This window comes from Odontesthes bonariensis, chromosome 10 (assembly GCF_027942865.1).
Source record: "Odontesthes bonariensis isolate fOdoBon6 chromosome 10, fOdoBon6.hap1, whole genome shotgun sequence".
Lineage (NCBI taxonomy): Eukaryota > Metazoa > Chordata > Actinopteri > Atheriniformes > Atherinopsidae > Odontesthes > Odontesthes bonariensis.
Window position 1 is genome coordinate 37714559 of NC_134515.1, and position 22250 is coordinate 37736808.

General features: G+C 41.4%; 1 protein-coding gene across 1 annotated transcript; it reads left to right on the plus strand.

Annotated features, from left to right (window-relative positions):
• The first annotated feature begins 3973 nt into the window (after positions 1–3973).
• dedd (death effector domain containing) lies at positions 3974–16964 on the plus strand. Its single transcript, XM_075475410.1, has 5 exons — positions 3974–4285; positions 9236–9875; positions 10999–11103; positions 11412–11549; positions 15705–16964. Exons 2-5 carry the CDS (start codon positions 9311–9313, stop codon positions 16109–16111), a joined length of 1215 nt encoding a protein of 404 aa, XP_075331525.1. The 5' UTR covers positions 3974–4285; positions 9236–9310; the 3' UTR covers positions 16112–16964.
• Positions 16965–22250: the final 5286 nt, after the last annotated feature.

Below are 22250 nucleotides of genomic sequence, written 5' to 3' on the forward strand. Positions count from 1 at the left end.
CTTCGTAAAGCTAGAACTGCTTATTATTCATCATTGATAGAAGAGAATAAGAATAATCCCAGGTTTCTCTTCAGCGCTGTAGCCAGTCTGACTAAGAGTCCGAGCTCTGCTGAGCCAGGTTTTCCTTTAACTCTCAGCAGTGATGATTTCATGAGCTTCTTTATCAATAAAATAGTTTCTATCAGAGAGAAGATTGATGGAGTCCTTCCCACTATTATCAGTGATGTATCATCAAGTACAGCAGCTTTAGAAGTATCTTTAGAACCTGATTTGTATTTAGACGGCTTCTGCCCAGTTGATCTCTCTGAACTAACGACAGCAATAGTCTCTTCTAAACCATCAACTTGTGTTTTAGACCCAATCCCAACCAGACTGTTCAAGGAGGTTTTCCCATTAGTTTATCATTTGACTCGCATATAAAACAGGTTTCTAGGACTGCCTTCTTTCACCTTCGTAATATTGTTAAAATCAGGAACATCCTGTCTCAGAGTGATGCAGAAAAACTAAATTAAATTAAATTCAGAATAGAATTCAAGATTCTTCTCCTCACATATAAAGCTCTTAATGACCGAGCTCCATCATATCTTAAAGATCTCATTGTAAGATATTTTCCTAACAGAGCACTTCGTTCCCAAACTGCAGGTTTACTTGAGGTTCCCAGAGTTTCTAAAAGTAGAATGAGAGGCAGAGCCTTCAGTTATCAGGCCCCTCTCTGTGGAACCAGCTGCCAGTTTGGGAGGCAGAGCCTTCAGTTATCAGGCCCCTCTCTGTGGAACCAGCTGCCAGTTTGGGAGGCAGAGCCTTCAGTTATCAGGCCCCTCTCTGTGGAACCGGCTGCCAGTTTGGGAGGCAGAGCCTTCAGTTATCAGGCCCCTCTCTGTGGAACCAGCTGCCAGTTTGGGAGGCAGAGCCTTCAGTTATCAGGCCCCTCTCTATGGAACCAGCTGCCAGTTTGGGAGGCAGAGCCTTCAGTTATCAGGCCCCTCTCTGTGGAACCAGCTGCCAGTTTGGCTTCAGGAAGCAGACACCCTCTCTACCTTTAAGACTTTGCCCTCTGTTTTTCCCCTTTTTATTTTTTTCTTACAACATTATGTACATGTGATATTATTGTGGTCATTAACTGGTGTTTCCCTGTTCCAACAGGTATCCTTTGAATGGTGTTACAGTGTTTGTTGTCCCCTCTTTTCTGTCTTCTCAAACCCCAGCTGGTGGAGGCGGATGGCCACCCTTCCTGAGTCTGGTTCTGCCAGAGGTTTCTTCCTGTTCAAAGGGAGTCGTTTCCAGTGTTGTATAAAGTACTGAAAGTATAGGCACCCCTCCAAAATATGACTTTGGTAAAAGTCCAAGTCACTGACTGAAATGTTACTTGAGTTAAAGTCTTAAAGTATCCGAAACGTCTTGTACTTAAGTATGAGAATTACTGTATAAATAGATGTACTTAAGTAATGTAATGAAAAGTATAAGTAAAAAGTAAACAAGGCAAATGCAGTTTGAACGACATTTTTTATACTTTGGTAAACTTTGAAGGCCAAATACACTTCAAATCTACACACAACTAAGTGCAGGCCAAATTTAGACCAGGTTTAGACAGAAAATACAAACTTTGTGAGTTTTTCTTCTTCAAGTAAGGTCAGTGCTGAAAATGAGGCATAGATTACACCATTAAGAAAATAATGAAACAAAAGAGACTGCTACTGCTATTGCCATCATTATAAACAAAATTTCAAGAAAAAAATAGGAGAAAACTGAAGCTTATCTGGCATCTGAAGAGGGAGTCCAGTTTGAAACCCCTTTTGTAAACCTTTCTAATAAAATAAACAAAATAACTCAGTACAGAAAATGTTTGTCTTTCTCTCTCTCTCTCTCTCTCTCTCTCTCTCTCTCTCTCTTTTTTTGTAACGAGTAACTAAACCGAACAATGAAAATGTATTGGAGTAAAAGTATGCAATTAAGTTCGGAAATATAGTGAAGTAAAAGTGAAAGTTGTCAAAAAATTTTAAACTCGAGGAAAGTACAAAGTATTCCAAAATATACTTAAGTACAGTAGTGAAGTATTTTTACTTCGTTACTATACAACACTGGTCGTTTCTCTCCACAGTCGCCTCAGGCACGCTCAGGACGGGAGATTGGACTGAAGACAAGTTTCAGTGCAATCTGTTGGTTTCCTTAGCTAGGAAATTGTTTTTGAATTGGCTCTTTATGTATGAATTGGACACATTTTTAACCTAATTAATTGGATTGGATTATGATTACAATGAATTGGACTCTAATTTCTTTAATTGAACTGTATCATTGAAGTGCCTTGAGATGACATTTCTTGTGATTTGGCGCTATATAAATAAACTGAACTGAATTAAAATGTCAGAGCAACTCTGAGTGAGAAAAGCCAAAAACTCTCATCTTGTGAAGCGCTGGGGCTAACCCTATAGTTAGGCATGAAGTGTGCTTTTGAAGATCGTGATAGATGGTCCAATAATTTAAATTATAGTGTTATGTTACAGGTAGAACGAATCCATGAACAGGTGTACATGTCTGAGAAAATAGGAAGACTAATGAGACAGGCAGACGTGTGGCTTCTTCTGCACAAGTTTTAAAATTAAATCATAAACAATTTCTCATTATCATTTGATAATTATGCATTGTCCTCGTTTTGTCACTTGCAAAATGGTCTAACACTTCCTGCAAGGTACACATAGACAAGAATGTTTCATGGGATGTTGTCTTTGACTGACTAAAAGAATTTGGTTGGTTTGGTTACCCAAAGCAAACTGCTACAAATCTTCGATGGTTTAGTCTACTGACACCAAATCTGTCTCATACCTGAGACTTCAAATCAGATTATTGAGTTTAATTTTCAGTTTTCAAAACGAGCATGAAAATAAAAAGATGGTGTTCTCTCAAAATCACTATTCAAAGGACTTAAACCTATTTTTATGCATGTTGGTTTTCTTTCAAATATCTCACTAGTTACTCACAATTTAGGTTGTAGTGTAGCTGGTTGTCAAGAGAAGGTTGTGTTGATTCTTTTCAGTGATAAAAATCTTTTATCTGTAAAAAAAAGCTCACGATGTCATTCCCACTGAGAGGGTAGGAAATATATGGTTCAAAGAGCTTTCACTCTTTTTTAGCTTGGCCAGAGTGCCCGAAAAGAAACTTGATGTTATTATTGTACCACTGTTTTAATGACAATAACATATTTCTAGCTTTGCACATAGCTGTGTTATAAATGATTAGATCATCTTTGTAGAAATAAACGTAGATGAGGATAACTGATTTGAAGTGTTGATAGTTTAATCTTGTCATAACAAATCATAATCAATGCTAGGCTTGTACTTTTTGTTGCATTCATAACTATTTATTATTCAGGAGTTACTTTCAGTTCAGGTTCCTGGCTAAAAACTGCCATCAGAACATTATACTTTATATACATATTATATATATTACACTTGAACACAAACAGGGATTAAAGATTGCATAAGAATATAGAGTTTTTTAGCTACAAACTCTGTCATAAAAGTAGCGAATATGAGCACAAAAGCATACATTTGTGTTGACATGTTATTCATTTGAGATTTATGTTCAACCATTGTTTGTGTTTTTAAGGGTGACCCCACATTTTCAAGAAATAATGGTCAGAAACCAAACTAACCTTACACTGTTATTATTCTAATAATAATACATATATAATATATATTTATATCTATATGTATATATCAATATACATGTATATATCAATATACATGTATATATATATATATATATATATATATATATATATATATATATATATATATATATATATATACATGTATATTGATATATACATGTATATTGATATATACATATAGATATATATATATATACATATTTATTTATCTATTTTTCTTTGGTTTGTGTTATGTATGGGTGTACAGACGGTAAGGGAAGACGGAGGAGGGGCTGAACCGGAAGTGAACTTTGCCGAAAACAGGAAGTTCTTTCATTTTAGCTGCAGATCTGAAATTGTTTGCTTATTTTTTCCTCTTGATGTCGGTCTGCGTACCAAAACCATTGAACGATATATTTTTTCTAAACTTTAAGAAGCTTTGGTGAGCGTCAGGAAAATGAAAAGCTATGATTTGAACAATTCTCGTGTACTCGAACATAACCATTAAATGTAGCTAAACGTGTTTTTTTTGTAACCGAAAGAGGCTTAGCTATCGGACCATGAGAAGCTAGCTGAACGTTATTTATCCACCGAGCTTTCCCATTCTCAGGCTCACCAGGAATATCCAAAACATTCAAGGTAAGGGGAAGTTATCGTTTGATAATGCTGTTCGTGTTTCCTCACTATGTTTCTACGCAGTGACGCTTGTTGTCTAAAGTAAATGTAGGCGAGCAAAGGCAATCCCGTCGGCAAGCGTCAACTAAACCCTACAATGAGCAGTCACATCAACTATCCTGACAGGGAAACAAATGTAGTACCAGGTAGAAAAATGTTGCTGTGTGTCATCACAGAAGGCGGAGAAGGAATCAGAGGCCAGTAGATCACTGTTCTGTGTAGCACACACACGTCAGCATCGTGCGTGTTGTCAGTCTGTTGTTAACTGTCGTTAGCTTTTTTGCTAACTTTCGTCAAGTACACGGCTAGTTGATCGATTTTTTTTTTCTAGCCTTGTCTTGTTTTGCTAAGCAGCTGGAAATGCTTGGAGCTCAGTGCACAGCGTACTATTCGGACACATCCGTCCTCTGTGTAAATGCTGCTTTGGTTAGCTCGTTTAGCTTTGGCAATGTTGTGGTTCAAACGCTTTCTGGAGGGTTCCGGCAAAGTAACTGTCCTTGTTCTAAACTTCATTTATCCCAGACAGGTTTATAATGGGTCTCACCACCACGGTTATGTTAATTTGCACATTTCGTGTTGTTGTTCATGGAAAGCATCACATTGCCAGTATGAGTCAGCATGCACACTGGATGCTGAGGATATCAACGCTCTCCCAAAGACGTTTGATGGTACTTTCCGGCCGGTCCTCAGTCTGCACACACCTGCAGTGGAAATGTCTTCCCACTCCACATTCAAATAAATGTGTGTAAAAAATGAAAGGTGTTGTTTTTAGCTGCCAGGAGCTCGAGGCTTCCGCTTTACTTTATCTGTTTTCTACTTGAAGAAGAAGAAACAGCGGTCTCCATGTGCCCAGCTAAACCAAACCAACCAAAATGATGCTCACACTTGTTACTTATCTCTATGGATTTTTCCAACCTTTAAGATTTAGGACACATTTTAATTACCTGGGTTGTTGGAAAAAACAAATGCAGTGGGCTTCAGGTGGTCCCTGTGTTTTCATGTGATGTTTCTGAGTTTTATGTAGAATACATAAAGGCGAGAGAAAATGAAAAGTTCAAAAAACCTAAAAAAAAATTAGCAAAAACTGTCACTAATGCATAAAAGTGTTTGCTTTTTTTCCATTTTTTTTTTTTTAAATTTGGTTTTTATGACGCTGGAGACAACTGAATCTGACCTGCACAGATTAAAATGAGGCCAGCTGTGTCTGATCACAGCCGACAGACCATAAACTCTCAGATAAGGATTTTATAGAGATTAAGTTAGTTGTTTCCTAGAGATTAAAGTAATTCCTGAAAAGGGTCGCTCTATTTTCCTCATCTGGATAAGGAAAGCAGAGCGCCACAGCTGTTTTGGTAGTTTCCTCCCTGAGGTAAAAGCCTGTCCTGCCTCCCTCTGCAAACACGAACAGCCTAGTTTAGTTTCTGTTCAAACCAGTCAATGGAAACCTGTCTGATTCACTTTTTGCTTTTGGTTTTTTGAAGGCTGCCTCAGATTTGCGTTGCTAGTGAATGGAGAGCTGGCTTCTGTGGCCGGGACACGGTTGTGTTCACGCTGTTATACAAGTGTCCAGGACCACAACTGAATGTGGCCTGAATGATTGGATCTTAACGTGTCCTTCAGCTGCCATGAGTGTGTTCTCACTTTTATGGAGGCTCTTCTAAAGTGAAGAACAACTTTACAAATCTCATCTAACCTGCAAAGATTAAACTAACACGACTCCCAGCCAGCAAACAAACCTGCGTGTCCCACCCAGATGTGATGTATCATCCCAGATGTTAGGAGAATTTCCTCTTGTGGATTTCAACGCTTTATTTGTTGTAGTTTTGTGTGATAATTTTTTTTCTTCTTAATGTAAAAGCTGTATTTTAAAGGGATAGTTCGCCTCTTTTGACATGAAGCTGTATGACATCCCATATCAGCAATATTATTTCTGAACATCTTCTTACCCCCTGCTGCGTCCTGTGAGCAGAGTTCCAGCCTCGTTTTGGTGTTGATGAAGGTAGTCCGGCTAGTTGGCTGGGGTTTAAAAAATAAAGCGTTTTGGGTTTAAAAATAAAGCGTTTTGCTTCTCAAAACAATATGCGTTCAAAAGAGTAATACACAATCTCTTGGCCCTATTTTCTCTCCCTTCGTATCACTGCCTGCTGTGTAGACCGAGCAGACCGAAGTGCAGACCGAGCAGTCCCCTGCCTCCGAGCAGCAAACACAGTAACAGGCTCGGCAGGCGGCAGCACGCAGTGATACGAAGGGAGAGAAAATAGTGCCAAGAGATTGTGTATTACTCTTTTGAACGCATATTGTTTTGAGAAGCAAAACGCTTTATTTTTGTGGCCCCAGCCAACTAGCCGGACTACCTTCATCAACGCCAAAACTCAGCTGGAACTCTGCTCACAGGACGCAGCAGGGGGTAAGAAGATGTTCAGAAATGATGTTGCTGATATGGGATGTCACACAGCTTCACGTCAAAAAAGGCGAACTGTCCCTTTAAGGTGAGGACAAATGAGAGTTATTATGGGTGCTGGAAATCCTTGAAAATGCTTAAATTTCTGTATGGTGTTTTCAAGGTTTGCAAAGGGCTTACAGTTTGGATGCAGTGCTTGAAGCTACGCTGGTTTGATAATAGTTCGCTATCAGATTCAATTCAAAAGTTTGCTGTTTCCATGAAGAAACAGAATAGAGCCGAGTTGTACTGCAGCACAGCTGTATCCACGTCAACATCTGGCAGTGGAGTCGCAGTCAGGTCTGTGGAGAAGCAACAGGCATCACCTCTGCTGTTGTTTGTGCTTTTGTCCAAGGAGATAAAGGACATAAGCAACTTTGTTAACCTTGGTGTTGCTAAAAAATGAACAATTTTTCTTTGTGTTTTTCAAGGAGTAAGGGCACTTATGTTCCTTCAATTTGTTTTCATTTGTATACATTTTATTCCAAAAAGCTGATGGACTGCCGTCGTCAAAGACAATGTTTTTATAAATTCAAATTGAAATGAAGTCATTTATTAGTCAGTCTGAGGTTACACAGGTTGCCAAGTTTAACTTTAAAATCTGTGACACAGTGACATTTGGACTCCTTAATATATGGACTATATCACCGCAGTCATTAAAAAAAAGTACTAACCTGGAAATGAAGCAGCCCTCTGAACAAACCTTCATTATGTTCCTCTCTGTCCCTCAGGAGGAGCAGCCAGGTGTGAGCTCATTTAGGTGAGAAGAAAACTAAAAACAAAAGGCTGATTCTTACTCGGCGCAAACGCGCAACTGTTCTGGCTCGAGAACCATTAATGACGTCATCGAAAGCGCCAGCCCCTTCACAGTTCCTTCAGCTCATAAGCGCAGTTTGCGCCGAGAATGCGTCACATTTGCAGTTCTCTCCAGACCAGCGAGCGTCACTGTTGAGGAAACAAGCTGAAAAGCATAGGAAGAAAGCATACACAATGCCACCTGTGGTGTCACGTCAGCAGAGGCTGGCACATCTGATGAGGAATGAATTTACTCTGGGTGTAGAACTGTATATGTATCTCAGAGCTAAGCGGCTACGGCAAAAACAGAAGAGAAGGTGGAATGTTCGTCCTTTGCAACAAGACGAACTTTGTCAAACGTTGTCCCAGTGTAACTTCATAGACGTGTCGTACAGATGTTTGTAGAGGCGCACCGTCTCGGTCACCGCGGTCTCTGCAGTGTTCATGTTTCCTTTTTCTTGGTCAGCTGTTTCCGGTTGAGCGCGCGTGAAGTCAGAAAAAAAGTTGTGTGCGCGCCCTTGCGCCGCGCGAGGATTTTCTAGCTTGCGAAGGGGGGCGTGGCGGAATTTTGGGACACGTGACCGTTTGCGCCATTTGCGACCAGCTAGTATGAGCGAGGTCGCGCCGAGTAAGAATCGGCCTTAAGGCATTCGGTTGCTTCTCATGTAACTATGAGTGAGAATTTGATTGAAAAGTATGTAGGAAAAACTGGAAGGGTTTCATTTAATCACAGACTTTGAATAATTCACATAACATTGTACACGGAAACGCAAAAGTGTGCAAGCTACCTTCTTAACGACAGGGACAGGCGCCCGCATGTTTGTTACTTGTCCCTCAAAGTAAGGACGGAGTTCCTAACTCAGGGCAAACAGAGACTCCTTCGACATGCGAAAATTTTCATGCCACACTTGGTCGTCTACCACTCCATTCATGAAGTTATCCCACCACTGAGAAGTCCTCCCAGGTCTCACCCACAGCTGTCTAGGTCGCCTGCTCTCTCTATGAACTTCAAGAATTTCGAGAACGTAGTTCATATTTTTGGTCTGTTCTTTACTGCTCTCGCTCATCATTGCTGTTATCTGATGAAATGACTCTTGAACGTCAGTTACCGCGCCTAAGGCGAGTTGAAAGTCCGCAGGGACGGACATGTTGATAGCCTGCTGATGTGTTTCCCACAGTTTCCTGGCGCTTTATTATGCTTGTCACGTCATTTACTTTGTGACAAGAAACGCAGTTTTGCGTTTTCATCGTTTACACGGTGGCGCTACAGTGGAGCGTTTTTAAGAATTCCACTCTGGGGGGCGTTTTCACTTTTTTGCGTTTTCATGCCCCCAAAACGCCGTTTCCATCTAAACGATATAGTGCATCCGCAAAAAGGTTTTGCGTTTTTAACCTGTTTTCGTTTCCGTGTAAACGGCCCCTTAGTTATAGCACCACCATGTGGCTGATTGGGGTCATATTGGTTAGGAAGCTAATGCGTGTGCTTGCCAGTGTTTAGGCCAAGTTGGTTGCCTCTATTTAGAGGCTCACTCATTTAGAACAAAAATAATGATGATGGTAATTATGATGATCCTCATCATCCACTACTGTTGTTGTTGTTGGTGATTACTCAATACAGTTCTTGATAGATGAATCAAATGATTGATATTTTCCTGTGATTCCCCACTCCTCCTACATAGCTTATCAGTTGGAGCAGAAGAAGCCAGCAGAAGTTGGAGGGACTCGAGCACCATTTGTCACCACTGACCCTTGAGATGACGTCACAACAAGCACAGCTCCCAAATGGTGGCATTCCTCCTCAGCTTGCTCGGAACTCCTCTGCTCAGCAAGCCCAGCCTCATTTTCACCCCAATCAGGTGGACTCCAGTCAGAGCAGTGGAAACACTGGGCCTCTGGGGTACAGAGCCGTCATACGGAGGCCAGGCTGCCCCACCGTGGCCCGCACCAGCGGGGACGCGTCCAGCAGGAAGGCTTCTGCTTCCTCCACCAACTCCAGTCTGTCCAAAAGAGATCGCAGCTTTGAACCATGGCCTGAGGAGGAGGAGGACAACTCCCACGGGCTGTACTCACTCCACCGCATGTTTGACATAGTTGGAGCCCAGCTAACGCACCGGGATGTCAGAGTACTGTCTTTCCTGTTTGTTGACGTGATTGATGAGTACGAGCGTGGTGGCATCAGGAGCGGGAGAGATTTCCTGCTGGCCTTAGAACGCCAGGGTCGCTGTGATGAGACCAACTTTCGACACGTTCTACAACTTCTAAGGATTATCACCCGCCACGACCTTTTGCCTTATGTCACACTCAGGAAACGGCACGCTGGTGAGTAAAGCACGATCACCCGCATTTAAAACCACACGATGGACCAGTGTCAGCAGCTTTGGCCCGCCCACTTCATGTCTTTATTATCCAAATACACTACACAGCACCAGGGCTCCACACATTTCCTCCATCAGGAACACTTTGGCTTGACTAATACATGTACCTGTGCAGATAGAAATAATCTTTCTGTTTGCATACCTTTCTTTGAAGAAGCTTTTGGGCTCTTTTGAACTTTTTGTCAAATTGGTGATTAACAGGAAAGCAGGCAGAGAGAGGGGAAGACACAGGTCGGGACCAGTCCCTTGGCCTGTGCAGGGGGTCCTCGCTCTACCACCAGCACTACCCTCAGTTCCTCCACATGCATTTCTCAGCAACAGCCACATTTGCTCTCATCCACTTCCCGTAGCAACCGAGTCCCAAGCAGGTTCCCCACTATGTCCCCATGTTTAATGGAAAGGATGTACACAACATATTTCATTTGGGTACTGTGTGTGTGTGTGTGTGTGTGTGTGTGTGTGTGTGTGTGTGTGTGTGTGTGTGTGTGTGTGTGTGTGTGTGTGTTAGGGATGTGCTTTTTAAGAGCTGACTCCTTTTGTCTGGGACAGGAGGAGAAAGTTTCCCGACGCGGGAGCTTTAAACCGTGGGGTTTACGGCGCTGTTTCACCAAAGCAGTTTGTTGTTCGGTCGTTTGCTGTCACACCAGCATTTAGCTCCAACAAAGCAGCCATTTTTCTGGCTCCCTAAGCGCAACATTTTAGTGACTGCTCAGTGAGTCCTCACTGTGCTGGTAGAACTGCGGTAAGCTCGCTTCGGCTCCACTTTGTTGTGAAATGCTGTCATGCCTTGTTGCTTCCTTCATAGGTGCAAACAGCGCCGTCTCCCCCTGCCCCACACAAAAAGGAGTCCACTCTGTGGGCCATTCTGACCAATCAACTCATCCCTTAGTCGGACACATCCCTAATATTTATTCATGTACACATATATATATATATATTTGTGTGAATTAAACTGAGGCCACCTTGCCAGCACATACTGTACTTTCTGCAATATTTGTCCTGTTTTTCATTACTTTCAAGGTTATTGGCATTGGAATTAGAAGTATTAAGTTAGTTGTTGTTTTCAGTGTGCCCAGATCCTGTTGACAAGTACCTGGAAGAAACATCTGTGCGCTACATTTCAGCAAGAGGAACGGAGCAGTGCAAGAACACTGCACCTCACAGAAGAACAGGTGAATCTGTGTGAGCCAAAGTTTCTCTTTGGAAACTTTTGGGATGACATAGTGGCAGAAATTCAACATAATATCCCCAATGATGCATCTACATTTAATATCCTACAAGATGCCCTCCGTGTGAGTCCACCATGTTGCATCAGTGTAACTACTGTAGCCGAGAAGGGACAAACCAAGCTCTGGCCTGGGAATAGATGTTCCATGCTTTCATATGGTGTCACTTTACATATAGACAAGTTCTCTCTCTCTCCTGTTTTTTCAATGTAATTTGAAGATGAATAAACTTCCAATCCAATGTCATTCTTTAGGTTCGCAGCCAGTCATTTGTTGCTCCCCGTCAGGATCGCATGTTGGCTCTCCGCGAACAAAGCCAGCACCCCCTGCTCCACACCGCAAACGGAAGAGAAGTCACCCCTCAGCCGACTGCAGAGAGAAGCAGACTTGTGGTAAAAAGCAACATGACATAAGGATCCTCATGTTTGTTTGGTGGTGTTGGTGCTTTTTCTTCACCAAGTGCATTTGTTCCATTATAAATTGGATTTTAATGCACAGATATTTCAAGTGCATCTTGCCAGTTAATGACCTCAGAAACTTCTGTCATTTTTCTAACTGGTATGGTACAGTACAACATAACTAGTACTAACTGATACTTAATTTGGTAATGCATCAGCCAAGGTTGGAATCAAGCCGAGCCCATTCGTTCCTGTGACATGGAAACACTGCAGCGCGCCCATTGGTCAGACAGGATAACCTGTGGGTGTAAACCACATGGTTTATGTAGCAGCACGCAGACACCAACATGCTTATCTGGTCTATAAAGTCAATTTAAAAGTCTGGAACACAATTTACAAAATAAACCCCAGATATGTCATTTGTCTGCATGGACTCTGTATTGTTTTAATAACCTTTTGCTTGGATTTACAGGTTCCCATCCATAAGCATCCACTGTCATTGATTTTTACATATTGTTACCCTGTTTGATGAAATATGTCAAATAACTGAGAATGTTAGTGAAAATGTTCACATGCACAGCTGCAGCTTCACTGAATAATTTGTTACCTCACCTTTTTAAACATGGGTAGACTTGGCTGATGGAACCCTTCCCCGTTGCCAGTGGCAGCAGGTTTACTTCCAAAGCTCTGAGGGTCACAGTTATCCATTACAGGAAGAAAAGAGTGGCCGCATGCTCAAAGAGCTGTTGTTGCAGCAGACTTCTATGAAATTTAGCCATTATTTATCCAATGTGTCTCCTTATGGGAGGCTGGGTGCTTTTTTTTTTCATTTTTAAAGTCGCTAAAGGTGGCTAAGATGAGAAATTGTAAGCTCAGCTCATTTCCTCAGAAATGGGTGGTGTCAGATTATATTGATATAAACAGTTTAGATTCCTAGCTTGGTGTACTACTCAGCCCTACAGCTGCCCACCTGAATATACTGTATGAGCAGGTTTTTCCATCAGTAGGTTTTTTGTTTCCCTGATGACACGAGCATATTCTAAGTGTAAATGTAATGTAAATGTATTTTATTTATACAGCCCTTTACAGACAATCCTTACAATGTACCAAAGTGGGGCTGAAACGAGTCCTCGAGTAACTCAATTACAAAACATCCTCAATGCTAATTATTTGCTTGAATGCTTTATTTGATCCACACAAACATGTTTTACTCAGTGGTCCCACGGACAGTTATTACTGTCACCAACAGGCAGGGCTTCCCTGCTCCCTGAACAGCACATCGCTACTTCAGCTGCTATTACATGATAAAGATGACTCCCCTTTGCTTACTAAATCTATTTGTCAGTTTACTATTAGTTCACTATCATCTTTCATATCATTGATGGGTCAGTCTGATACAACTCGGTCTCACGTCTCAATAGTAATGCACAGATATCAGTGCATGGTACAGTCTGTCACAGACAGATATGCAGAGTATGATCATCTTGTGCAAGAGCTCGGCTACAATTACAGCGAGTCTGGTTCCAGGATTAATTTGGGTTAAACAATGGACAGTTTTCAGTAGGGCTGCAGCTATCGAATATTTTGCTAATCCAGTATTCTATCAGATAAAACATACTTTTGCTTAATTGAAGCCAATAAATATGCAATAGAAAACAAGATGTGCTGCAGCATTGAAGCCTTGCTGTTATGTTATGCCAGCTCCATCTTGCAATGTACACACACCACGATGTCGTCCTTAATTTAAAAATGATCCCACACCTTCGACATTTTCTGTCTCTTCCTCTTATTACTTTCACTTTGCTGCGTTTGCTCATTTTCGCTGTTTTCGGACCCGGCGTCAACACTGTCCACACGCGTTACCAAAAGCCCGCTTCAGTCTTCTTCCACTTTGCAGGGAACGTATCATAGACAGGGAGGTGATGAGCCCCTCGTCTGTGTGAGCTCCGCTGACGGTAATGTCACTGGTGCCTTTCTGAAAGTTCAGAAAGGTTCCCTCTTCAAGCGGTCACTAAAAAAAGGCTGAGTGCTTTGAAAAAGATGCCGTGTGCAGCTCCTTTGGTCTGGGGGGCCGCATGCAACTGCGTTCACCCTCTCCTGATTGGGAGCAGCTGTGAAAAGATACTGGAGCTCAAAGGGAAATGTTAGGTGGACTTTTCGTAAGTAGCAGACCTGATTTGATGGCGGAGGAAACTGGAGTAAACCACGAGCAGCACAACCAGAGGAAAAAGTTTAAAAATGTCTGGGACCATTTCAAAGTGAAAATACTGTACAGTGTGAGTATATTTATAAAAAACTAATTAGATTATCATAATTGGTTAATCAATGCATCTCAGCAGAAAGTAGCCAATGTACACATCCAGTCCACAGAATGGAGGACACACAAGGTAACTTTTCACGTTAGCATTTTAATGAAGGGGCAGTAGGCATGTTAGTCAGAAAGGATGCTGGTAAAGAACAAATGGATCAAATTCTTGGAATAATCAATTAAATAATTGATAGAATACTCAAATACTGAAATAATTGTTTGCTGTAGCCCTAATTTCAAGATGGCAAAGTCAGGATTTATCAGGACCAAACTGGTTCAGGGAGCATGAGGCTTCATTTTCACAAATGGATTGGCCCCCACGGGCTGCAGACCGGAACCCCGTTGAGTCTTTAGGATGTGCTGGAAAAGTTTTCAGAGCGTCAGGAATAAATGTGACATTGTATTCATCAAATCAAACTTTTTTTTAGGACTGCCAATTAACTCCAGGTCTGGTTCAAACTGATAGATAGAACTTTATTTATCTCTCGGGAGGTTCCCTCTGGGAGATTAAGGCTGCAGACCATAAAAAAAACTTTGCACACACATACACTTTAGAAAAGAGACAGTGGAGGGGGAACAGTAAATATACATTAGCAAACATATTATAGTGCTCTTTTAATATACACTTTATAACAGGATACATTGAGTGTTGTTTTGTCATTTTAAACAGTCCAACAGAGTTGCTGTTATTGCACGGTTAGGTTCTTATTGTGCATATTGTCCATCTCTATGCCGACCCGACTAGCTTTCCAGCCTGGATAGGTCTGCCTTTGATATGCTGCCAGCCCAACACACCACTGTGTAGGAGAGCATGCTGGCGACCACAGGCTGGTAAAACATCTACGGGAGCTTCCTGCAGCCTCCTCAGGAACGCAGTCTGCTCTGGGCCTTCCTATACAGTGGCCTTGTGTTGCTTGTCCAGTCCAGCTTGTTGTCCGGCTACAGCCCTAGATATTTGAGATGGGGAGGGGGCTGTTCTTTCTACCTCCCGCTGTGCTGATTTCATATCCCCCTCGTCTTTGGTCCTGAAGGCCACCTTCTTCCTGTTGAGGACAGCCTTGACTTCCTGCGTCACCCATTGTTCATTATTAGGGTAACACCGTACAGTCTTAGCAGAGGCGACCACGTCCACACAGAAATTGAGATAGTCTGTTAGACAGTGTGTTAAGCCTCGTTTCCACTGTCAGTACGGGTCAGGTGGCTTTGGGGTCAGCTTTGCGTTCCCACTGTACAAAAAAAAATTCTACATGAAAGCAGTAGGAAAAGAGTAGAGAAGAGTAGTAAAAACAAACTCAGAGCTGCAGAGCGACCAGAAAGGCTGCCATCTCTCCAGCGCCACATAGCAGCTGTAAGGTGCATTTCAACCAGCAACACACAGGAATAAAATGGCCTGGGGCCTTTTCAGGGAGCTAAAACATCATAGCAGCCCTGGGTCTTTTGTATTTCCTTTTAAGTGAACGATGCAGATTCACAATTAGGCAAAGTAAGCCAGCTGACGCGTGTCATTGGTCCTAAACAATCCTCTATGGCTTGCCTGAGCTGCTGCATTGGTTGACAGCAATCTACAAAGCTGTGTAACCAGGAACTGTGCTTCAGCTGTGTTGACACTTACCTGATAGTATAATGTATTCTGTATAGTTACAAGTATTTGTGAATCAGAAATATATATATATGGAATTTAAAGGACAAATACAGGAACATCTGTCAAATAAAAGTGTTATGTAAAATGTGTGAGATGTTTATTAACAAGAAGGTTCTGGAGATGATGATTTAGGTAGAAACATATACTTGGTTTCTTCCATTTGATTTATTCTATTTTGTTCCCCACTCTACTCTCTCAGATATCCGCCTGCGGGTCCGTGCAGAATATTGCCAGCACGAGTCTGCGCTTCAGGGCAACGTCTTCTCCAACAAGCAAGAGGCAGTGGAGCGACAGTTTGAGCGCTTCAATCAGGCTAACACTATCTTGAAATCCAGAGACTTGGGTTCAATCATCTGTGACATCAAGTTCTCTGAGCTCACCTACTTGGATGCCTTCTGGAGGGACTACATCAATGGATCTTTGCTAGAGGCGCTTAAAGGGGTCTTTATCACAGATTCCCTAAAACAGGCTGTGGGCCATGAAGCTATAAAACTGTTGGTCAACGTTGATGAGGAGGACTACCAGGCTGGTCGACGCAAACTGCTTCGTAATTTGGTCACAGGTGGAGGAAGCCCACCAGTGGGTAACAGAGACGCTGTGTCCTAGATGTACAGTCCATGTGGTAACATACGGGAGCAACGCTGCTGTACTTCCCATAGAAGGAATGGAGATGATGTGGTTATATCGTTTGAGGTGCGTGTCAGAAGGACCTGAAGAACTTCCAGCCATCCCATTAATTCCTACAGAGCTAATCTCATAGGATTCTATGTGGCACCCCTAAACATAGCATGCAAGGAGATCAGGAAGTTAACAGAAACATTTGCAATGCATACTGGCATTATTTTCAATGTTGATCGAGTCAGGTTCTTTGAGGAGGTGATTGCTGATCATGTGTGCATTGAGTCTAACACATTTCTTGTTTGTTGTATGTTAGCTCATTAAATGCCTTTTTTAAAAAACTTTGTTAATAATACCCTTCACTTCCACTCTAATGTGAAGTCATTTTCAATACAGATAACATGCTCAACCTTAACAAGTTACTCCCAGTGGGAGCTGTACCTTTCAGTTCAACTACCCGTTACTGTAGTGTCCCTGGTGGCAGGTGAGACGGTTGATTTCCAACTTTCAAATGAAGCCTTTTTTCTGTTGACACAACTTTGTCTTGGCATTCTTTTGAAAATGTCTGGCTGCAAGCAGATATGATTCTATCTTAATTTGAAATGTCAATCACCCAGTCACTGCCAGTATTTAGAGACAATATTTTGTGGATCATTCTAATGTGTGTGATTGAATCCATGGAAAGATTGACTCCTGCTTCTGGTGTATAAATTCCTCCACTGCTGTAGATTTGTTTTGATTTGAAAATGCGTGACACTGTCAGCCAATACTTCACCTTCCCTGTCACTCTGTTTTTAATCCATTTGAAATAACACTCAGCAAATAAACAGCAGACAAATCAGCCATCATGTGCAGTCAAGTTACTAGTGGAGGTGGTAGGATGCCAGAACAAATGGAAATAATTCCCACTTCTTGAATGGGAAGTCGAAGATATTTAATCTGGAACTTGCATGTTAAAACTAATCTGTGTGTACCATGTCTGTTTTATGTGTGTGAGTATGAACTCGTGATGGTTTGAGCAGATGTTGATATCAATCCCCATCCAAGGGCTAAATGTGTTTTAGAAATAACTGAATATCTTCGATGAAAGGACGGGGGTCCCCAGTCAGCACTCTGACCTCCACACTAACTTTCAGGAAGTGATGTCCACATGCATTTTCAAATATAAGAACACAAATCCTTGGGATATCTGCTGGTAATTACTCCGATGTTGGGGGTGCAAATGCTATCTTAAAAGTAGTTTTCATGTGTGGGATCAGTAATACACAGACTAGGATGTCAAGACCACTACTGTTGTAAGGCATGTAGGGACCTGTGGGCTGTAGGACGGGGCCTAAATTGAATGGGGTTTAGGACCTGAGGAGTCTGAAAGCCGGACCAACGCTGTGTTTCAGGAGACAGTCCTGTGGCTGGATGCAGGGAAAACCACCTCAGTCAGAAAGTGCTGTTGCCATGGGAGGTGTGCTTGGTTTGCAATAATGATTGAGTAGATGGTACGCAAAAGAATGCCGGGGCTTAGTTTACTGTGAGCATGTTGTATTTCAAAGTAAGGATTAGGGTGGTTTGTTCACCTTTTAAGTTAACACTAGAGTAATTGGCAAATTTTTTTCCTCCTTGGCTCCTCCAACAGTTGTGCCATGTGACACCACTGGCATAAAAACGAATCCGCGTGTAAGCCCTGCACATGATTCTGTTGTGCCTTCGAAGAGGCCAGAAGGACGCCATCTAAAGCCCACAAAAATTTCAAGCATCTATGAAAAGAAAAAAGAAACGGTGCGGCGCTGGAAAACATAGTTATGAGCTCTGGTATCTTGTTTCAGGCCTGGGAATGTGCATAACAAAATTGAATGTGCTTCAAAATGAGTCACATAGTTGTACGGTTCGTTGTTTTTCATTTTTTTGTTTCACTGAAACTCTGCTGTATGTGTTATCTAGGTATGTTTTTCCCGGGGGGGAAAAGCCTCAGATCCACTGCTAGTACAAACATCTAGTCGAGATTTAAGGATTGCAAATTACACCGCGTCCAAATTATTATGCAAATAATATTTTTCTCTCATTTTCCTAAATAGTCAATTAATTCATAATATTCAAGTCCTCAACCATTGGAGTCTAATTCGAATGTTGGTGAACAAACCTCCCAATGTTCTTTTTTTTTTCAAAAATACCAAACTTGCTTATTATTACGCACAACTTTGAGTTTCAAAACATTTTATAGATTGTAAAGAATTGAAAATGGTCATTTGTTGAACTCGCAGCATTAGGTGGTCATATTTACTGAAATCAAAAGCTATTTCAATCAAAAACATCTTAACTGGTCAAGTTCCATTTTAACGTAGGACCCCTTATTTGACAGCAGCTTCACAGTTCTTGCCTCCATCGAATTTGGGAGTTTTTGGAGAGTTTCTGCTTGAATTTCTTTGCAGGATGTCAGAATATCCTCCCAGAGCTGCTGTTTGGATGTGAGCTGCCTCCCACCCTCATCGATCTTTTGCTTGAGGATGCTCCAAAGGTTTTCAATAGGGCTGAGCATAATCCGGGGTTGCACGGCAGTCATCAGTGAACAATACTGTTAGAAAATGAGTCTTCATGTCATTCTGGGCCCACTGCAGCCGTTTCTGCCTGTGAGCATGGGTTAGGGGTGGCCCAATAGAAGGTTTCAGCATAACTACAAGCCTCTGCAGGATCCTACACCTCGATTTTCGTAGGACTCCACAAGCACCAGCAGCTTCAAATACCTGTTTGCTGCTTTGTAATGGCATTGGAGCATTCTGCTCTCTTAATCCGATGTGTTTGTCTGGCAGAAACCTTTCCTCATTGTGCCTTTATCTGCACGAACCCGTGTGTGCTCTGAATCAGCCACAAATCTCTTAACAGTACGATGATGACGCTTAAAGGGGAACTCCGGGGCATTTGAAGCGCGTTTCTATTGCTAGAGGTTGTCAAATACTGACAGTAGGACACAGAGAGGTGCAAATCGGCGCTCCCTGTGTGGAGATCGCGCTGTTCGGTCAGCCTGTCATGCGAGGCTAATACGTGGTGGCTAAGGGGCAAGCGCTAACCCTTCCACGTAAAACAACAACTTGCACACTGCAGAAACGTCACACCACTTTATAACCCATCCGACAATAAAGTCACAAGCCTTACCATCAAAACCATATGCATGGTTCTCACATTACTGGCATGGGGACGTTACAAAACAACTTTATAAACAGCATGTAACTCACCGGTTAGTTGTACGCTCGCGCATGTGAAAGCCCAAAAGAGTCAATGGACGATAATCACATATACAAAACAATTATCTTCTCTAGAAAAACTGCGTTCAAGTATTTAAAACATTACAACAATATTACTGGCCATGTTGTAATGTTTTAAATACTTGAATTGTTTTGTTGCAGCAGCATACAGTAAACAGTAAAATATATGAAAACAATTAAAGTAGTAAAAACAAGCAAATAGAATAGAATAAATATAAAATAAAATAAAAATAGTGAATAAACATTTGCTATGTACATATCTACAGTATGAAGAGGTTTTTTTTTTTTTTTTTTTTTTCTTTTCTTACCATGCTACAAAGCAATTGACCAGTTCCCTGTACTCAGCCTCCATAACTGATTATACCCAACAACTGCAGAGTAATCAGAGTATTTCTGGAGATTTATTTTTATTTATTTATTTATTACAGATCCTCATTAGTCCTCACCACAGTGAGGGCTATTCTTCCTGGGATCCAAATATTCACGCTTCAAACTACAAACATAATCCAATAGAATAAAATACAATCATTACAATTAAAACACAACTAAATCTAACAAAAAGGATCTGAGATATAATGCAATTGAACCCTTCATTTTTTGCAAGTACAAAACAACAAAAACATTCCATTCTACACACTCAGAGTTTCAGAATAGGCCAACTAGCTAAAGATTGAGATGCTAAAGCTAAAGCTAAAGCGATGACAGGACTGAGTTGTATCGGGAGTCTGAGGTGCACAGAGTGAAGAGGAACACTCAGTGGGGTTACATGGGACTGTAAAAATCGGATTATTGGCTAAATTACAATAAGACTGAGTTATTAAATTCATGTAGACACCAGGGATTAAGACCCTGAGATAACTGGGTTGAAAGTCACACTAAACCTGCTTTTGGTTAGTAGACTTAATCTGAGGTGAAAGTTGGGTGAATACAGGGTAGAAGCACCTTGTAACAGAATATGCTGACTTTCTATATATGCAGGACAAACATTAATGACCTATTTTATAAAAAGAATATAGCATTGTCTACTTTTGACTGAGGGTACAAAGCTGCCAAAGATGGTGCCTTCTCTTACATCCCTTGTTGCACACTGAGGCAAACCATCTCAAATTCCTCAGAGAGTGTAGGATCTTTATTCTATCTTTATTTAAGCCCGAACTGACGTTAGTTAAGCAACATGGATCTGGAAAATTAACAAAAATCCAAGAAGTATATTTATTACGAGAAGGATTGATGATTACATGCAGGCTAGAGATACTGTAAGGGACAAGGAACAGGTCATAACATAGTGATCAACAGACAGTATAAAGGTAACAGAGGCCACGGGGGTCAATAGCATGTAACAACAGAAAAACCAGAATGAAGAAGTTTAAATGAAACCAAATACAGAAGAAATAGAACTCTTAAAAAACAAGAAACCAAGCACACAAACTAAAAGCATGAGCCAAACAAAGTGACCATAACATGAACATTCACATGTACTCAGTGGACACTTTATCTGGTTCGATGTTCACTGGTAACAGGGAGCACACTGTTGTGACACAAAAGCAAAGAGTATCATCAAGTTTGAATGTTTTTTTTCCAACACAAGAATAAAAACAAAAAGCAAAAGATAAGTTTCAGAAGCCGGAGTACCTAGAAATATGCAATAGATTTCAGAATTATTGTCCTGAATGCCTCGTGCACTAATCGGTTAACAAATTTTGGTTAAAGCTGCATTTGATTCATTAAGTTAAATGACAGATCCAATTTATAACTAAACAACCTAACAGCTAAAAAAAACTCTTCTCAGTAAACCCAGTATAACCTTACTTTGTGAGATATTCTTTGGCAATCTACAGAACTGCTCTATGCTTTCAATGGTTGTGGCATTATTCAAAGATATGAGAAAAAATGCGATTAGTCACTCACAATAGTTCATCTACCCAAATGATGCCTGAATTCAGGCATCCTTCTTCCTTCCTTCCTTTCTCCCATGGAATCTCTCTTTTAATAAAACATGTTCTTTTTGGTATGCTCAACACCTACATGTTATTTAGATATTTAGATTATAATTTTCTTTTAATCACTCTAAAAAAGTTTTGAATTTCTTTATGTTTATGTTTCTGCATTTAGCGGACACTTTTATCCAAAGCGACTTACTTACAAATGAGGATATAAAATTTCAGGTGGTGACAGTGTAGAGATAGAGTGCAGGCATAGAGGGAAGTACAGAAAGAGAAAGGGCAGTAGAGGGGGTAGGGAGGTACAGGGTAAGTGCTAGGACAGGAGATGCTCTCTGAAGAGCTGGGTCTTCAAGAGTTTCTTGAAGATATTCAGGGACGCCCCTGTTCTGTTAGCGCTCTGTAGGTCATTCCACCATCGAAGAACGACACATGAACAGAGTCTGGATTGTCTTCAGCGTGGTGTAGGCACTGCTAGACGACAATCCTGTAACGACCGGAGTGTGCTCTGTGAGGCTGATCGAAGAGCAGACGTGCTGCCGCGTTCTGGACCATCTGCAGAGGTTTCACAGCACAGGCTGGGAGACCAGTTAGGAGAGCGCTGCAGTAGTCAAGGCGGGAGATGACCATGGCCTGCACCAGGAGCTGGGTGGCGTGTTGGGTTTGGTACGGCCTGATCTTTCTCATGTTTAACAATGCGAAGCGGCACGATCAAACAGCAGAGGTAACATGATCGTTAAAGGTCATTTGGTCATCAATCATGACACCCAAGTTTCTAGCTACCTTTGATGGAGCGAGAGGTAGGGATTCAGTTTGGATGCAGATTCAATTCAATTCAATTCATTTTTATTTATATAGCGCCAAATACAACAAATGTCATCTCAAGGCACTTAGATAATAAAGTCCAATTCAAGCCAATTGGAATTCAATTAA